Below are 18,220 nucleotides of genomic sequence, written 5' to 3' on the forward strand. Positions count from 1 at the left end.
ATCAAATAGATCACATGACCCATCTGGGTACAAAGTGACGTCATTATATGAAGTCACGTTACTGTTACAAGGGTCATGTGACCTTTTCCTATAAATACCCCAGATTTTCCCTTGAACTTTGTCAATTGTATTGTCCGCTTTACAGACGCAACCTCTATACACAATGTCTTATAGAAAATATCCATCTGGAGAGGTAGTACCCAGAATCATTTAATAAATATATTTCACTTATTAAAATAACTATAATACACGTATAAATTACAAGTATTTATAAACTTGTACAGAATATTTATCTATGTAACTAAGGTAAATAAACCCAACTGGAGTGGTTTCCGGATATGTACCCATTTTGACTACATGTATTATTTATATTACTGTTGACTGTGTATACATGAATGAATGATGTTGATGATGAATAAATGAGATTTTAAACTAACTACTGGCTTTCTCCTGATACAACATACCCTGACTATTGAATACCTATAGAAGTGAAGCTATAGTGATCTACCCGCTATAGAGGCCTACATCCTGAGAAGTATAAATTGTTACCCGGGGACTAGCAGGCTCTCCCCGGTCCGGGAACGTAACAACTGGTGTCAGAAGTACGGATAACAGTGACTGTAGATATACAACCACAAACTGCGGAAAACTACCATCCAAGATGACTTTAAATAACTATCAACCCATATGTCTCCAGATTTCTCCAGATGTCTCCATCGGTATCCAGATACTCCATCCAAGTAGAACCTTTATGATGGATATTATGCAGATATAAGAAGAACAACAAGAGATGTCAAACCAATTTATTTCAATGTACATATGAAACAAGAAGGACATTACAATTGACCATCCAGCCAGGAATGTATGAGCTCCACAATCTTGACTGGATTATCTTCAGCTCTACGGGATGGATTGAGCTCCATCTATCCTTTAGATCTCAAGAGATGTGACTACCTACATCAAATATTGACCAATTCAACCATATCCGGAATCTACAGTACTGTTGACCCTCCTGCTATCGCCTGAAAAACAAAATATTTAACATTTTATGTATATATGTGAAATGTATGAATATGTGGATGTATCATTTTATATACATGAGAATATTTTTTTTTATCAACTATGAATAGTTTTAGAATGCGTATTATGTGCGTGTGTGTCTAATAACAATTGTTATTTCTACTTTTCTTCATCAGAAAGAAATTATGACTGATTCTAACACTGACCCTGTTGAAGTCATTGTTGACATAGATCATCACAATGAAGAAGACTCAGAACCAGATGTAGATGAATACCAAGATATAGAAAACTCAGATGAGAAAACTTTAGATGAACAAATCCCCAGTTACCCCCATCCCGCAAAAAACTGGGGATTTGTTCATCTAAAGTTTTCTCATCTGAGTTTTCTATATCTTGGTATTCATCTACATCTGGTTCTGAGTCTTCTTCATTGTGATGATCTATGTCAACAGTGACTTCAACAGGGTCAGTAATAGAATCAGTCATAATTTCTGTCTGATGAAGAAAAGTAGAAATAACAATTGTTATTAGACACACACGTACATAATACGCATTCTAAAACTATTCATAGTTGATAAAAAAAATATTCTCATGTATATAAAATTCCAAAAATACAATCTCTACCTAAAACAACGTCTAATCAAACATCAACCTCTACTCAACTTTTCGACGATCTGAAACTCTCTGACGATGAAAGAGAACTTACCGACATTGAAGTACAGCCAATTGAACACATGGAACCTACAGAAAAGAAAACAGATGAAAACAAACATGAGAAAACAAACAATAACACTGAAAATGAAAACAAACAAGTAGAACAAACAGAAGATAAAAGCTACAACAAAGCAAACCAAAGAAAATGAACAAACAACTTCAAACAGGAACATTATAACTGAAAACAAACACAAAGACATAGTGAACACAGACAATCATGAAACAGACAAAAAGAGTGAAGAAAGTAACACTAAAACAAACAAGAACAATGAAAAAGAAAACAAGGAAAAAGAAGCAACCAAAGAAAAATGCTACAATAAAACAAAAATGGACAAAAACAGTGATCAAACAAATATAAACAAGAACCATAAACAAGGAAACAAAGAAGATAAACCAAACCATAAACTGACTGAGAAAAAACAATGACAAATAAAACCAGTGAAAAGAAAACCTCAGACGAAGTAAAGGGAAAGGAGTTAAACAAAAACAATGAACAAAATAAAGAAAAACAGACAGTTAGAAAATCAATTGAAGATAAATGTATGACAATAGACAAACACACAGAAAAACAGAAGGAAAAACAAATGGAACACAAACAAAAACAAGATAAAAAAGAAACAACAAAAACAAAGTCAAAGAAAACTGAAAATAACAAAGAAAACAACGAAAATGTACACCAGAGAAATAAACAAAAAGATAACTTCAGTATAATAAGAAAATCTAAACCACAAAAAGAACAAATTACAAATACAAATTTTGAAGGTGACATATTGAAAGAAGTTATAGACAACCAATTTAACATAAGCGATACAAGAATAGTAATTTCAGATTACCGAACAACACCAATACCCAGTGATTGCGAATCCGAAGAAGAAGACAGAGACGACCCATTCCAAATGGAAAGCAACTATGAAAAACTTCAACTGATTCAAAGACAACAAGAAGAATTCATTCAATTAAACATAGGCGGGACAATCTTTTATACATCAAAAATAACATTATTAAATAGTCCATACTCAATACTTCATCAGATGACCCAAGAAAATTCGCCCGTCAATATTCAGAAGAACTGTATCTTTATAGACAGAGATCCATGCCACTTCCGTTTTATACTAAATTACTTACGAAATGAATGCCATATACCTACAACACTGTTCCCATCAAACCCAACAACAATACAAGAGATCCTATTAGACGCTAAATTCTACAACATTAAAGAACTCATCAAGGACTTGAAGAAGATATTAAATAAAGCAATAAACTAGAAAATTGTAATCAAAAATACATGTATATGTAAAGAAAGGTCAAATCCAAATTTCACTCTTTATTACTAAGTAATACTTACCAATTCACTCTATGTTAACCTGTTATTTCTGGGGAGGGAAGAGAACCATTCCAAACATTTGACCTTTCTGTAATTAAAAATTAACATAATATTAACAATATACTTGTACATGTATATTACACTAAGACAAAGACATTTTTTTCTATTCAAACTTAAATTATTATGTAAATTAATACAAAGAATTGTTTACTTAAAAATAGGCTAGGTATATTAAATTAATATATTTTATTGTATGAGAGATTTTCTCAAATTTTAAATATACGTTGAGCCACCGCTTATTATATTGGTGCACCTTAAATATTATATATTTTAGCTAACTTACAAATAGTTAAGCTGTGTTGGATAATGAATGTTTTGAGATATACTCTAGACTGTTAGCATAACTTTCATTCAAAGTATTCTCTGAGAGATTAGTGCAGCCGTTTGAAATTAAAAATATTTCAAATTTGGCATATTCACTCCTCTCAGCTAATCTAGTCCAATGATAGTTATGAATAAATGTAAAACGGCTCATTTTATATATGTGTCTATTACCTTGAGAAGGATGTACTCTTACTTTTAAAGAGCCATGTACAAGATTATTAATCATTGACATAGATTCATTTATATTATGACAGTATAAAGATAGTTTTTGAGTCTTTAGTATAGTTAACGTATGAGTATTAATAATATAGAAGATTGTTAATGAATGTATTATTATGGCATGACTTGTATAGTTCTGTGGCGGTACCCAGCCATCGGATATCTACATTAATGTGGAATACTGATGGAGGAGAAAGACTCCTAGTGGTTCGACTCCACCTTCAAGTGCTGAGAGGTAGCGGTCCTCAGTAGCCTTTTATATGTAGTATAACTACATTATGTATTGCTCCGTATTCATAAGTTTAGCATGCTAAAACCATAATTTTATGTGAAATCATTGTTGAATATTCTACCATGTATACCTATGCCTAGAGGAACTCTTGTGGCCAGAGAGTATCTTCAACAAAAACAATCCCTGTCTCAAATGTTCTACCAAACATCCTACAAAATAAAAATCTTTGTGTGAATAAGTGATTATTAAGAGTAAATGATTATCTTTAGTTAACTTTTACATGTGTAACAGTGTGTATAAATGAGTAAATGTTTAGCATGTATTATTTTATATAAATTGTTCTATGCATTGTTTATGATGAATGATTACAGTCTGATAAACTTTGAATTCATTGTGTTAGAATAATTCAGTAATTAGAAAATTTGATATTTATTTACTTAATGATTAAGATAGTATGCAGGTACTTACCAAAAGTACTGATTCATTAAGGATGCTCCTATAAACCAATGTAATTACTGAAATCAAAACGTGTGTTTAAGATTAATACATGAAGAGTAATCTCACCCAAATTCAGTTATATCAGTATGTTGTTTAATTTAATTGTTTATTGATAAAATATTTATATGTATGGCTATACCATATAAATTTCATACTATGTATGTAAAAAAAATAACTATGTACCTAAAGCATAAATTCATACTATGTATGCAATTACAATTTATATTGAAACTAATGTTTATATGTGTATTATTTAACTTAGGATAAATATCAAGGACAATCAGACTTACAGTCTATGTATCTATCATACACATGTTTTATTTGTTATTGTTGAATTGTTTATTATTGTTATACCATGATGTATAAATGTGAAAAGCTTATATGAGAAAAGTAATTTGAAAACGTTAATTAAATTTCGTACGAAGTTAACTTCACACATGATAAATTCCCATTACTTTCTGTATATAATTAATAACTTATACTTACCTTATATCTTTCGATTCAGGGTCTGAATCCTTTGCGGGATGGGGGTAATGTTACGAAGTTCATTTCGTCCGAACATCATGACACTTTTTATAACCCCGGAAACCACGTTAATACTTGTTGACAGTTATCAACTTTATTCTGATTTATTAACATATGTATAATACTTGATGTTTACGCCAGTTTGCCCATTTGTGATCACTTATTTATTGCTACATAACTCATCAAACTTGTGCCATGCCTTGTGTTCCATCCATTATTAGTTGGTACTGATTAGAATTCCAGATGGAGACGTAGAATATGTTCTGTATTTAATCGAGTTAAGATGGAGACAATGTGACGTCATCAAATAGATCACATGACCCATCTGGGTACTCAGTGACGTCATTATATGCAGTCACGTTACTGTTTCAAGGGTCATGTGACCTTTTCCTATAAATACCCCAGATTTTCCCTTGAACTTGGTCAATTGTATTGTCCGCTTTACAGACGCAACCTCTATGCACAATGTCTTATAGAAAATATCCATCTGGAGAGGTAGTACCCAGAATCATTTAATAAATATATTTCACTTAATATAATAACTATAATAAACGTATAAATTACAAGTATTTATAAACTTGTACAGAATATTTATCTATGTAACTAAGGTAAACAAACCCAACTGGAGTGGTTTTCCAGTAAGGTAAGGGTTGAACAACAATACAGCAAAACATCAAATATATATAAATGTATTTTCAACAAGATAAAGCATCGTTTACATTATGTTACATAATATACATTTATGTAGGTGTTGAAGATGTTGGAGTAAACCATGAAGGTTTATTTTCACCTTTGTAAGGTTTCAGCTTGTCATGATGAACAATTAAAGCTTTAGTCGTTGGTTTTAGTCTGATTTCATAAAGGACTTCTCCATATTTCTGTGTGATAATGTATGGTCCTATCCATGGATTTTGTAATTTTGGACTGAGATTTCTTTGTCTTCTAAGGTTGTAATACCACACTGCATCACCAATTAAGTAGGAGATGACATGTTTTCCTCGATCATAGATGTTTTTCATGTTGACTCCAGACTGTATAAGTTATCTTCTAGCTATTTCATGTATTCGTTCTAAATTATTTTCAAGATGTGTAACATATTCTGTTAATTGTTGACTTTTTAATTTCGTCTACAGGTCTCCCGACACATTAGCTGTTTGTCTGTTGTGTGAGTAACTGTAAGGTGAAGAGTTCCTGTTAAATTGATTATCAATGGGAGTATGTTGAAATTGATTTCTTCTACTCCGGTCTCTATTATTTGGCTGTCTTTGTTGTTCATTTCTTGTGAAAGAGGAGGGGAAGTTGTTCTGCTTTTGATTCTGTGTCATCCTTTGAAACTGTTGGGTTAAGTTTTGTAATGAGTCACAAATAGATTTCAGTTTATCCTGATTGTCTTGGAAAGGTTTAGTATCAGGTTTTTCATTTCCAGTAGCGGCTACAGTTATTGATGGATGTCTTTGTTGGTCAGCTGTACGGAAAGTTTCTAGACGTATGGCAGTTTGTTCGGCTTCAGATAAGGTCTTTACATTTGCTTCTCTTAATTTCATTCTCATCTCTGTAGTTTGCATGGCATCTATAAAACAGTCAACTGCAATTGTGTCTGTCCATTGTGGTGGGGCATCTGGGTAAGCTTGATGGCTTAACTTCTTAATACTGCGGGCAAGTTCTGAAATTTCTTCACCATTTTTACGTACTCTTGTCCTTAATTGTGTTCTAAAGACTTCTACTTTATTTAGACATCCATATCTTTCAGTAAGCTTTTTGATGAGAGTATCATAGTCCTTCTTTTCTGTACCATTTAATTCAGTCAAAAGTGATCTTGCATTGCCACTTAGACAACTTGCTAAGTATAGCCCGGTTGCATTGTAGTTCCACTGATTAATTTCACAGCAAATCTTGAATGAATCAATAAATTCATATAAATCTTCTTTTCCATCAAATTTTGGTGGTTTTATCTTCATATTCAGGTGATTTTCTGTGTAAGATGTGTCCTTCTGCTGGTTTAAGAGGGGAAAATCAATTTCTGGATCAGGAGAAGTTTCTCGGATAATATAATTTGATGTGTGGTCACTCTTAGTTTGTTGTGGGTATTTACTCTTTTTCAGCTTCTCAATATCTTCTTCAAGACTTAATAGCCTTGTTTGTGTTTCTTGATTGTCATTGGACAGTGTCATTAGACTCTCTGTAATTTTTGTAGTCATTTCCTCTATTTTCTGTTCTAAGTTGTGGTGGGGGTAACTGGGGATTTGTTCCGAAACTTGTAATTTTTTGACATGTACCCCTAGTACATTTTAGTCTTGATGTTTTCGCAGGGGTAGAGTGACATGTAAATGGGTCTCTTTTTATATATTATAACACGATAAGGTAGAAAATAAGCAATTTTGTACTGTCCGTATTTTCCCCATGGATATTACATAAGTTAGGGTAAATACGGACAGGAGTTAACAAGTTTTTAAATGAAACGAGGCTTTGCATGCAGATCATTTCCAACTTTTTTAAGATTCGAAATTTTTCACTAAATATGGTATTGTTCTGCATTTTAGGAAGAATGAACATTTGTAGAACAAACTCAATTCCTCAAATACTCGGAACAGCAGAAATTACAGGCTTATCAAAACTTTTTCAGATGAAAACAATGGTGGAGAATCACCTATTTTATATGTACGAGAATGAATACCTTTTTGAGCACCCTTCTCTGATTTTACTGTATAATTATTTAGTAGACAAATGTGATAATGATCTGAGTGCCATGAAATTACTGCACGAATACTTTGAAACCACAAAATTTGATACTGACAGAAGTATAGTGTGGACAGCATCTTACTATGCAAATGAAACAGAAGATTTTCAACTTTCAAAAATCATTGATGAAATAAAAATGAGTTCGATGTAGTTCTAATATAAAAAAGACATTGTAACATATTTCAAAATAAAGATAAAGAAAATACGTTTCAAATATTAAAGATACAAAATGATAAAATATACCCGTTGTTTTATCTTACTCAATACGAGGGGTGATCCAAAAATTCGAGGACACGCTGCATAAAACAAAAAGTAATAAAGCAAATCACATGAAATTCTAGTATCTTATTAAGTGAGCATATATCGACAAATTCTCAAAATATTGTAAAGATTGTACAAGAATTAACGATTCTGCACCAGTTTATATACATAGACATGACAAAACGCGGCGCAGCTCACGACGTCACAAACGACGTTATGCTATCATAGGAAGTAATCTATGTTACCGTTTTGCCTTATAACTTTTCAAAGTATTCCCCTTTAACCCGCACACATTTTTCATGGCGGCGGACCCAGTCTCTAAATGTACTCGCATACCATTCCTGGCTGAATGATGACAGTATGCATTGGGTGGCTCCTCTCAACTTCTCCAGATTGTCAAAACGTTTCCCTCTCAACTCAACTCAAGAAAACAAGGCGAGGTCAGATCAGGCGAATATTGTGAATGACTGAGTACTTCTGCTCCAAGCTGAGAACTAGAGAACGACACACTGACGGTTTGTTTGTCACACTTTCGATCATTGTTTTTGTCTGGCCAGGGTCTTTCCACGATTTACACAGAACTGTATAACTGTCCAAAGTTTTGCTGGATCCGTGACGTCCATTTTTGATAAAGCTGTATTTAGCACCTTTCTTTAAAGCACGAGCATAAAATAACCGCAACTTCAAAATGTCTTCAAATACTGACAGAATGACGACATACACACCAAAACAACGTTATTATAACGTTTCCCGCAATTTTCTTTGTTTGCACAGGTTTTACATGTGTTTAAATGAGATGAAAACGTTTACATCACAGAGAAAAAGTAAGCTGCGCCGTGATTTTGATACTTAATGTTTTTATGTTGTCATATATAGATTAAAAATGCAATTGGTGTTTTAAAATTTGGTCAATTTATTAAAAAAAACATTGATTAATAATATCCAAAGAGTTCACTTCGGTAGGACGTCACGTTATGGAGATACACACATTGTCCACGAATTTTTGGATCACCCCTCGTATATCAATGTTACTACCAACAACTGTCATCTGTAGTTTAAGTATGATCAAGTTAATATACTTTAATGTTGTAGAAATGAAATAGTCCTATGATATTAATAACAAGATTTGATCGTTAAAATGCATTGATGTTTAGCGGTCGACATGGGTAGCAGCTTTTTTATTCCCTTTAAAGCCTGTTCCAGTCCGTCCGTCCCTCTGTCTAAAATATCATAGCTGTAACTATTTCATGGATAATTTTCTTCTTGTTATTCGGTTTAACGTTGCACCAACACACTAAAGGCCTATTTGCGGCTCTCTAGCTTTAATGGTGGAGGAAACCCGTTCTTCCTAATCTATTTCGATCAGTGTCGACACATGTTCTCGTGGCATACACTATCACATGCTTTTTATTCCAGAAATGCCCAAAAAATATGTATATACTAAAAGGGGTAAAACCATGCAGTATAACCAGTCTTCTCTACAAGAAGCAGTTGAGGTTGTACAGTCCGGACAAATGAGCATAAGAAAAGCTAGTGAAGCTTATGCAATTCCTAAGTCAACAATAGCAGATCGAATATCTGGAAAACACGCTTTATCTGTTACGCACGGTCGACCTCCAGCTCTTCCTTCTTATATAGAGGATAAAATAGTAAACAGTGTAAAAGTTGCCTCTCAGTTAGGCATAGGTCTAAGTCGAAAGCAGATCTTGCTTAGAACAAACGTTCTTTGTAAGCGTATAAAGCTCCAGTCTTCTTATAAAGACTTTCACGCTGGCAAGGACTGGTGGGAGGGTGTGCGCAAGAGGCATCCCGAACTTGTTATCAGATCCCCTGAGAAGCTTTCATCAGTGCGTTCAAGAATGCTTAATGCTGAGGTAATTGGAAAGTACTTTGACGATCTTGGTCAAATTATCTCTAGTAGTAACCTTGAACCGCATCAAATATGGAATGCGGACGAAACTGGGTTCAATTTCGAGCACTGTCCTGTGAAAGTTGTTGCTGAGAAAGGTACACGCACAGTTGTCAGCAAAACAACCAACCGTTCAACTAATATAACAGCAATGGCATGTGTAAATGCATGTGGTCAGCAAATGCCACCTATGTTAATTGCAAAAGGCAAAACAAAGAGGTCACTACACTCTTTTAACACCACTGCCAGTCCGTCTGGTACTGTTTGGACATAATTCGCCCCATTAAAGCAAAAAGGTACCAAGTGACATTTTCATGTTTTCGAGAAAATCGCGTTTAAAGATTTGAAGTTCCATATCAAATCAGGTTTTAACAACATGGCAAAGAAACTTCACATATATTTAGATAATATTTGAATGTACATGCTCAAAAAGTTGGAAAGCTTATATATTACTAATAAGTGATAATTAATCAATTAAAGGAAATGGTTCCTTTTTGCACTAATAAATATTATGACCGACAAATGCAAGAAGGTACCATATGAACGCTTGGCCCCTTTTTGCATTGTATGATTTTTAACATTTGCTGTCGAATATATCAAAAAAAGGTACCATATGGCAGTTGGCACCTTTTTGTCCCAACAATATTAACAAAAAGCATCATTTGGTTACAATTTTATTCTACAATCATACAAATAATAATATGAAATTCTTGTGTTTTCAGTAAATGTCTGATACAACTATCACACTGCATGTTTTGAAAGTCTTCCTCTGTGACCAATCTCAATGCCTATGTCAAAATCTCTTACATTGTTAGTCAAAATCAGAATCATTCTCATCCGATTCCATTGTGACATAACCCTTTTCTTTCCTTTTTGTTGGTTAAGTGGCATTATAATTATGGAACTCTTTTTGGATAATTTTCTTTGCACACAAAGTGTCCAAGTTATTTTTCTTTTGAATAGAAACTGGAGGTTTGGTATCATAACTTCATATATTGTTCACCATTTGTCCACTTATACTTTAGATTCTGTATTCTGAACTTCTATTTCCATAAAATATTCACCATTAAAGCTCTAATTTACAAATACTGACTTTGGGCTTTCCTTTGGTACCTGTATCCATTCCACTTGTAGCCAGTTTACTCTTTGTCCGTCAATGGATGTTTTGAGTCTCGGACAATGTTTTTATTTGTTTGGGTCGTCAGACCAAACAAATAATGGTAGCGAAGTTTCAGAGCCTAATGCCGTTAATTGCAAATGCCTTAAGTAGTCCACTTTTTTGAAGTGGTTACTGCCATTTAAATGTACACTCATGCCGAAAAATTCAGGGGAGATTAATGCGTTAGGATTGTCAAATGACAGGCGCATTAATTTTCAAGCAAAGTAGTTCCCGTATGGTCGAAGATTTCTAATATTGTTTCATTCTTTATAGATATACATGCTTACAGTAAGCTGCATGATTATTTACATTTGTCTTAAACAACATGTTTAGCGTCGAAAAAATAAGAGTTACAAACCCTAATTTAGAATAATATGGTTTTCTTCAGGCCGTTAACATATAACTTCACCGTGGCTGAGGGTTTGCACGCTCGCTTATGAATCGTGAGGTCTGGAGTTCAAATCCCAGTTGACGCAGCTCATTTTTTCCCCATTTTTTATGTCAAATAAACATTGAATTGACTATCAGTGTTGCAATTAGTCTTATAGCCAATTTACTACAGTTAAAACACTGGAAAACATTGGTGGCACTATACAAAAACAAATTGGTTTATAATCTCACAACCTTCACCTTCCTGACATTCTGAGACCTAAACAAATCCAGCGCCTTCTGTGCTTTGATTAATGAAGTATTTGAAATCAAAAACATGGTTATATTTCATTGGCACAGCAATGTATGGCTGTGATTTTCTGGCCAGTGATATAAGAGAACACAACTGAATGATACATAATTATACAGGAATTATTTTCTTTGCCCCTTCAAGAGTCAAGTTGTCACTCCATCTGTGAGTGACCCGATACAAGAAATTTGTGATCAATCTTAAACTTGTACCTTGTGATAATATAAAAGAAGAGATGCAGCTATGTATCAGTTTCTGTTTTGTCCCCGTAAAACATGCAACATAAATGCATGAGTCACCATTTGCTACAACTTTATTTTAAATCTTTTCTTCTTGTGAATTTTCTTTCTGTCTTTGATGTTCCTTGATCGTGCCATCCAGTGTGCCTACTGCCTTCCTATATTGATGTTGCTTAACAGGTTTTATTTCCTTCTTTTCACTTTCAATAGGTTACAGTTTCCACATCTTTTTAATGTTTAAGTCATAGTCATGAGATAGGTATTGTTTCTTTCAGTTTTTTTTCTTGTATAATGAGATTTCATTTTAGGAAATTACTCTTTATGCTGTTTCACCAATTTAACTATATCATAACCTAGTTTATTTGCAGATGTACGCTTCCCTGTCATGCTTCTCCTTCCATATAACCCATGTATCTTGTTGGCAAGAGTACAGTCAATTACTTTTCTTTTTATGTCCACGTTTTTGTGAAGAAGTCATTTATACACTATCATTATCTTCGCACTGTTATCATTCCTCAATTTAAAACAGAAACAATACTCTGGGATTTATTGTTATATTTGATGTCCTTAGCAACATCTAGATTGTGTTTTCATTAAAAAGCTAAAAGGTACCAAGCAAACAATTTAATATATAAAGTCGTAAATTCTTTGTGTGCAGAAAGGGACCATGTGACACATGGTTCCTTTTTGCATTAAAATAAATGCTCAAAACATATATAGTCATACAATGCAAAAAGGTACTATGTGACACTTGGTACCTTTTTGCTCAAACTGATATGCATATGGTACCTTTTTGCATTACTAAATGGGAAAATATTGACATAGTACCTTTTTACATAACCTTATATGTCTGTAAATAAACATGATACCATAGAGATATTTCTACAGATTAAAGATAACATTAAAACATAATGAAAAATGTTAAAAAGTCATTTTTGGCCAAAATGTCGCTTGGTACCTTTTTGCTTTAATGGGGCGATATCAGAAGAACGGTTGGATAACTGACGAAATAGGAGAGCAGTGGTTTGATGAGCTTTTTCTCAGAAACTGTGGTCCAGAACGCCCCCAATTATTGATAATCGATGGCCACTCCAGTCATGAGTCTTTAGCTATAATTGAAAGGGCTATCGATGAGAATATTATGCTCCTTACTCTACCACCTCATTGCACTCATTACCTCCAGCCTTTAGACAGAACTGTTTTTGGTCCTCTTAAGCGTGCATACAATGAGGCCTGTTCTGCATTTATGCAGGATCATCCATTACACTTAGTAAATAAGTGGACATTCCCTGCATTATTAAAAGAGGCTTGGAGTACAGCTCTTAATGAATCAAACATTATGTCTGGATTTAGAGCCTGTGGCATCGTGCCATTTAACAGAAATGTTATACCCTCAAGTGCCTTCTTGCCAAGTAAACCAACAGACATAAGCCCAACTATATCTTTACACAATGAATCCCAGACAACAAGTGAGATATGTCCAGTAGATTCGTCCAGTGATTTAGGTTTAAGTTCTGTTCTTGACATCAGTGACCCGTCACAGCTTATGGATTTGATCAACAGTGGAGATGTATTTGTACAAGATCTTGATACATCATTCCCTTACGATGAAGTGTCGTCCATTAACACAAATGTACTTGAAAATAATAACCCACAACCTATCGAATCTGACGAGTCGGTTAGTCAATGCCTTGATGAGTTGTTTACACCAAAAGTAGCAAAAAGCCGTCCACAGTCATCAAGAGTGAAAAAAGTAACAGGACATAAACTTCTAACAAGCATGGAGATTTTGGAAGAGAAAAGGCTTCTACAGACACAAAAGTTGCAAAGGGTACTCAAGACGCAAATGAAACAAAACAGTAAAAGAATTAAGAAAGAACAAAGTAATGAAATAAAATCGGAACTCAAAGAAAAAAGAAAGACCAAAAAGGGAAGAAAAACAGTTGTAGAGTTGGTAGAGACTGCCAGTGCTTGATGCTACAAACCTATCATAGCTTATGGTAATTTAACTAATACCTACTCGCTCAGCACTTTCTTCATTCCTTTCATGCGTACTACATTAATAACATAACATTTAGTTCTAAATAGTTTGATAGATTTTTAAGTTAATTAGTTTGTATGCTGTCGTACTTACCTATGCTGTCGTACTAACCTATGCTGTCGTACTTACCTATTGTCTACTTATAATGAATTATTTTCATTCATAAAGTATATATTTAATTATTCCTTTCTTACGTATTTCTGTACTTAAAAATAATCAATACATAAGATGTGAATATTAACAATTTCTTAATTACTAACTGAAAAGTATTAATACAATTGACCAAAATATATAAAAAGCATACTTGATGTATTTCATATATAACATGTTAATTATGCATTCACGTTGTTCTTGCAGGGCATTAAAACGACGAAATGGGCAGGCGGAGATTTCCAGCAAAGTTGATTTTCTCATTTGTACATGTTTAGAATAGATCAATAGAGTATTAAAACGCGTGGAATTGACTTTTTTTTAAAAAGACATAAGTGTCCGTACTTCCCCCTTTGAAATATTTATTGTCCGTATTTCCCCGTCTTGTGTCCGTAGTTCTACTCGTGTGTCCGTACTATCCCGGTTTTAAGAGGTAATTTATTTTTGATAACTAGCAATATCTCGGACACATGTCTGCCTTTATGAGATGCTAAATATCCGTGTAAATAGTTTTCCGAACAAATAAGTTTGTGTTGGTATGTCGATCGAAGCTATGCGTTCTGCTCTAAGTTATTGAGCACCAAAGTGCAAAAATCGTCCGTATTTATCCGGATTTCCCCTAGTATTTCGAGTAAAGTAAAGATAACGGGTTGCGTATCTCACTGTATAAATCGTATGTAAAATGGTCTCACATAACATGAAGCATCATTGTACTGTATCGTCAATACGTATTGTGTATCGTTGGTCTGTATCGCAATACGTATCCCCGCGTAGGGTATTTTCGTGGGTATAAGGACAATGTCGTTGACGTAACGGATATTTTTCAGAAAATTTATTAAAAGCAATAAATTTTAAATAAACCAATCATTTACGTACACAAAAGAATAATTTTTAACAGATGACCTACTTTTAACATAAAAATACAATGTACATACCTTCCGGTACCAATGCAGAGCTAGCATTTTTCTCCGAGGGGTATTTTCGTGGGTCACATGTGATTACTGATAAAAACAGTTTTTAAGAAAAAAATCCATATTTTTTTTGCATTAAATCTTTTTTCAAGCAATTATCATTGTTTTCAAGATGATTAAAATGTCAGAAAACCTAAATAACAAAAACGGCGGGAAAAGGAACAGGTCACTATTACATTTGGAGGTCTCACATAATTTATTTTTTACAATTGTGGCATAGGAAAGTGTCACCAAGTCTCAAAACTCTAACTTCTGAGCAAATGTCAAGTGGACCCATCTATGACATTTATCACATCTCCCACACTTCCTGTAAGTGAGATATGGGCACTTGTTCCTGTCTTGTAGGTAGAAGAGGTGACCAAACAGAATAGTTATGTAAATTAATTTACTTACCACTTCCGGGTTTTTTGGCATAAGGTACCATCAGTCATTTGGCAAAAAAATTACTATGTGAGACCACTTTTCATCAATGAAAGTCACGTGACCTGTGGTTGGGAGAATAGTCAAATTGCAGCCGAACTGTCAAATATTTTTAGGACTCTGGTGTTTTTTTAAGACAGATTAGAAAATTGTCAACTTTTGGGATTTAGGAAAACAGGTAAAAATCTTTGTATCTACATTAATGTTATTTCTACTTACCTTTCTAACTTCCTTTTTGGAAAAAAAACGTTGGCAGTGTTTACATTACATGCAAACTTCTAAAAAAATTACGCTACCGGAACCATGTGCGTGCTCAAAACTTATATATACCGGAAAACGGTGAAACCACGAAAATACCCCTCCCACGAAAATACCCGACGTTGGGATATCGTATCGGAAATTTCTGATCAATACCCAGCCCTTAAATGTATATAGATCTAGATCAATTTCAAAACCTCCTGAAATAACAAATAATCATATATCAAAAAGGAATAAATGGTCTGTTGAAAAATGAGTTCTGGTCCGAAGTGTCCCCATCATGGTCCGAAATGACCATCTCATGGTCCGATATATCCCCAAAACCTGGTCCGAAATGACAAAAAAATCTGGTCCGAAACGTCCGTGGTCCGAAATGTCCGTAATTCAAAATTACAACACATCCTGTGCGCACCGTGCCATAATTAAATCAGGAAACAGATTGTGTAAAGAAAAAGACACACTTGGCTATTCAGCTAGGAAATATAAGCACTAACAGAATTGCGCTTTTAGCATGGAAATAAAAAAAAATGTCAACTTACAACTTTCATCTGTTCATAACTCCTCTCGTCACGAGGCGCGCCAGCATAGTGTGCCAATCATCTTATTTGCCTGCGTCCTCGCAGTGATTTGATTGGCTCAGGCGTATTTTCTCGGCGCTTTCCGTCAAACTTCGGATATTTTTTTACCAATCGGATTATAATCGGCTATTATCTATAATAAGTTAATAACCTTCAGATGTGATAATGTAAAATGAATGATAATGTTTGACATCCAATAGAAAACAGTACACTTATGATTAAAAATATGTCTGACAATTTGTAATTTAAATATGCTAACTGATGTATGTAATTTTAAACAAATTCGACTAAATGTCAACAGGTTTTTTTTTTGTACTTTCGGTTTCTACAACTATAATAATAAACATAGAAATAATGTATTGTTTGCTTTTGTATCTATGAATTCACTTATTTTAAGGTGGACTTTTACTACATTTATTGGAAATAAACTTGTCAACAACTTTAAGCATTAAAATACTATGTGTTTACATGTTTAGTTCATGCTATTGTGGTCCTTATCCGAAGACTGACGGAAAGAGCCGAAAAGTTGCGATTGAATTTTGACGGAAAACCACAATAAATACCGTAGTCCGGTATATACCGGACAAGCAAACAGGACATTTCGATCCCAAACCAAATCGGCCCCAGTCGAAAAATCGGCCCCTGGACGTTTCGGCCCTTTTCTGCGAGACGTTTCGGCCCCACTATTGTATATTGCTTGATTGATTAACAACAATTTATTTAATTACAATTAAACAGAACAGAACAGATACTTTATTAAGATTTGTACATTGTACATCATATATAATACAATAATATTTACAAGCATAACGTCAATATAATGGTAATAGCAAGTATGACATTTTAAAAATTCTTAATCTTAATTTATCTAGTAACAAGAAAATGAAATAATAAATATGTATACTACAAATTAAAAAAGTAAATACATACAAACAGGAGAATGAGCAATAATGATGTTTCACGCTCAACATTTAACAGTGTGTTTCTCAAAGCAAGTGCTTCTTTAACAAATTTGGATAACTGAATTAATTCATATTTACTGAACAGAACATAGAACAGAACATATCTCTTTATTTCTTTCCCAGGGTATATGGTAATACAACATGGGGATATACTATATAAACAGATAGAATATAATAAACAAACTTCCGATAGTACTTTATAACATGTATAAGCTGATGAATAGTGTTTTGATTCAAAAATAGCATGATGATTCAGTAAAATTTTAAGATAAAGATGTTAATTTTGGGGGAATCCTTCAATAAAGATTTAATATGAACATTATTCATCTGATGATATAGTTCTTATCTATATAAGTATTAAAAAAACAACAACAAGAGAAAAAAAAAAAAAAAAAAAAAACCTAAACTTTTTTTTAATTGACTTATCATGGAAAAGAGACATTAATGTTAATGTGTTCCAATCATTACTATGTTAAAACAAGAGAAAAAAAAGAAAGGAAAAAAAGAAATGACCAATAGCACACTAGAGTGTTTTCATTAACATTTTTTTTTTATGCTAGTTATCCTTTGGAAAAACATCAAAAAACATTCCAATGTACAGTAATACATTAACACATACATGTACTAAATAATATCCTAAACATTAGACAAAATTTTGCATGTGATCAGCATGCTATATAGAGACTTTTAAGTCATAAATTATACTACATGTATTGTACTTTACACAATTATAGAGAGAGAAAAATAAAATGAAGTGTGTTTTTTAAGTAAGATTATTAATAGAGATAATTTAAATTCATATAAGTCAATATCAGCCTTTATCAAGGAGCATAAATAATAATCTTACAGGTACGTCCCTGTAATCTTAAATCGTTAGCCTAAGTACATATACAATTCGCAATGTTAAATAGTTCGTAATAAAACACGTTTAATTAACA

General features: G+C 33.3%; 1 protein-coding gene and 1 long non-coding RNA gene across 3 annotated transcripts; one reads left to right on the top strand and one right to left on the bottom strand.

Moving 5' to 3' along the window:
• Positions 1-789: 789 nt before the first annotated feature.
• LOC132734373 (uncharacterized) lies at positions 790-5,532 on the bottom strand. 2 transcript variants are annotated; one of them, XR_009626308.1, is made up of 5 exons: positions 4,878-5,532; positions 4,362-4,408; positions 4,015-4,102; positions 3,080-3,146; positions 790-1,022 (listed from the first exon to the last, which is right to left on the bottom strand). It is a non-coding gene; the product is annotated as an uncharacterized LOC132734373 (long non-coding RNA). The 2 variants fall into 2 exon arrangements; XR_009626307.1 differs by having other exon boundaries at positions 4,024-4,102; positions 4,878-5,520.
• Positions 1,867-3,024, top strand: LOC132734372 (myb-like protein X). Its single transcript, XM_060721111.1, has one exon. The coding sequence runs from the start codon at positions 2,157-2,159 to the stop codon at positions 2,997-2,999; it is 843 nt and encodes a 280-aa protein (XP_060577094.1). The 5' UTR covers positions 1,867-2,156; the 3' UTR covers positions 3,000-3,024.
• Positions 5,533-18,220: the final 12,688 nt, after the last annotated feature.

The sequence above is a fragment of the Ruditapes philippinarum genome, unplaced genomic scaffold (genome assembly GCF_026571515.1).
Source record: "Ruditapes philippinarum isolate M1 unplaced genomic scaffold, ASM2657151v2 ctg3645_1_1_1_1, whole genome shotgun sequence".
NCBI classification, from domain to species: domain Eukaryota; kingdom Metazoa; phylum Mollusca; class Bivalvia; order Venerida; family Veneridae; genus Ruditapes; species Ruditapes philippinarum.

What these genes read in the sequence shown, in the direction of transcription:
- LOC132734372 (XM_060721111.1), top strand. Translation starts at nt 2,157, where the DNA reads ATGACAAATAAAACCAGTGAAAAGAAAACCTCAGACGAAGTAAAGGGA.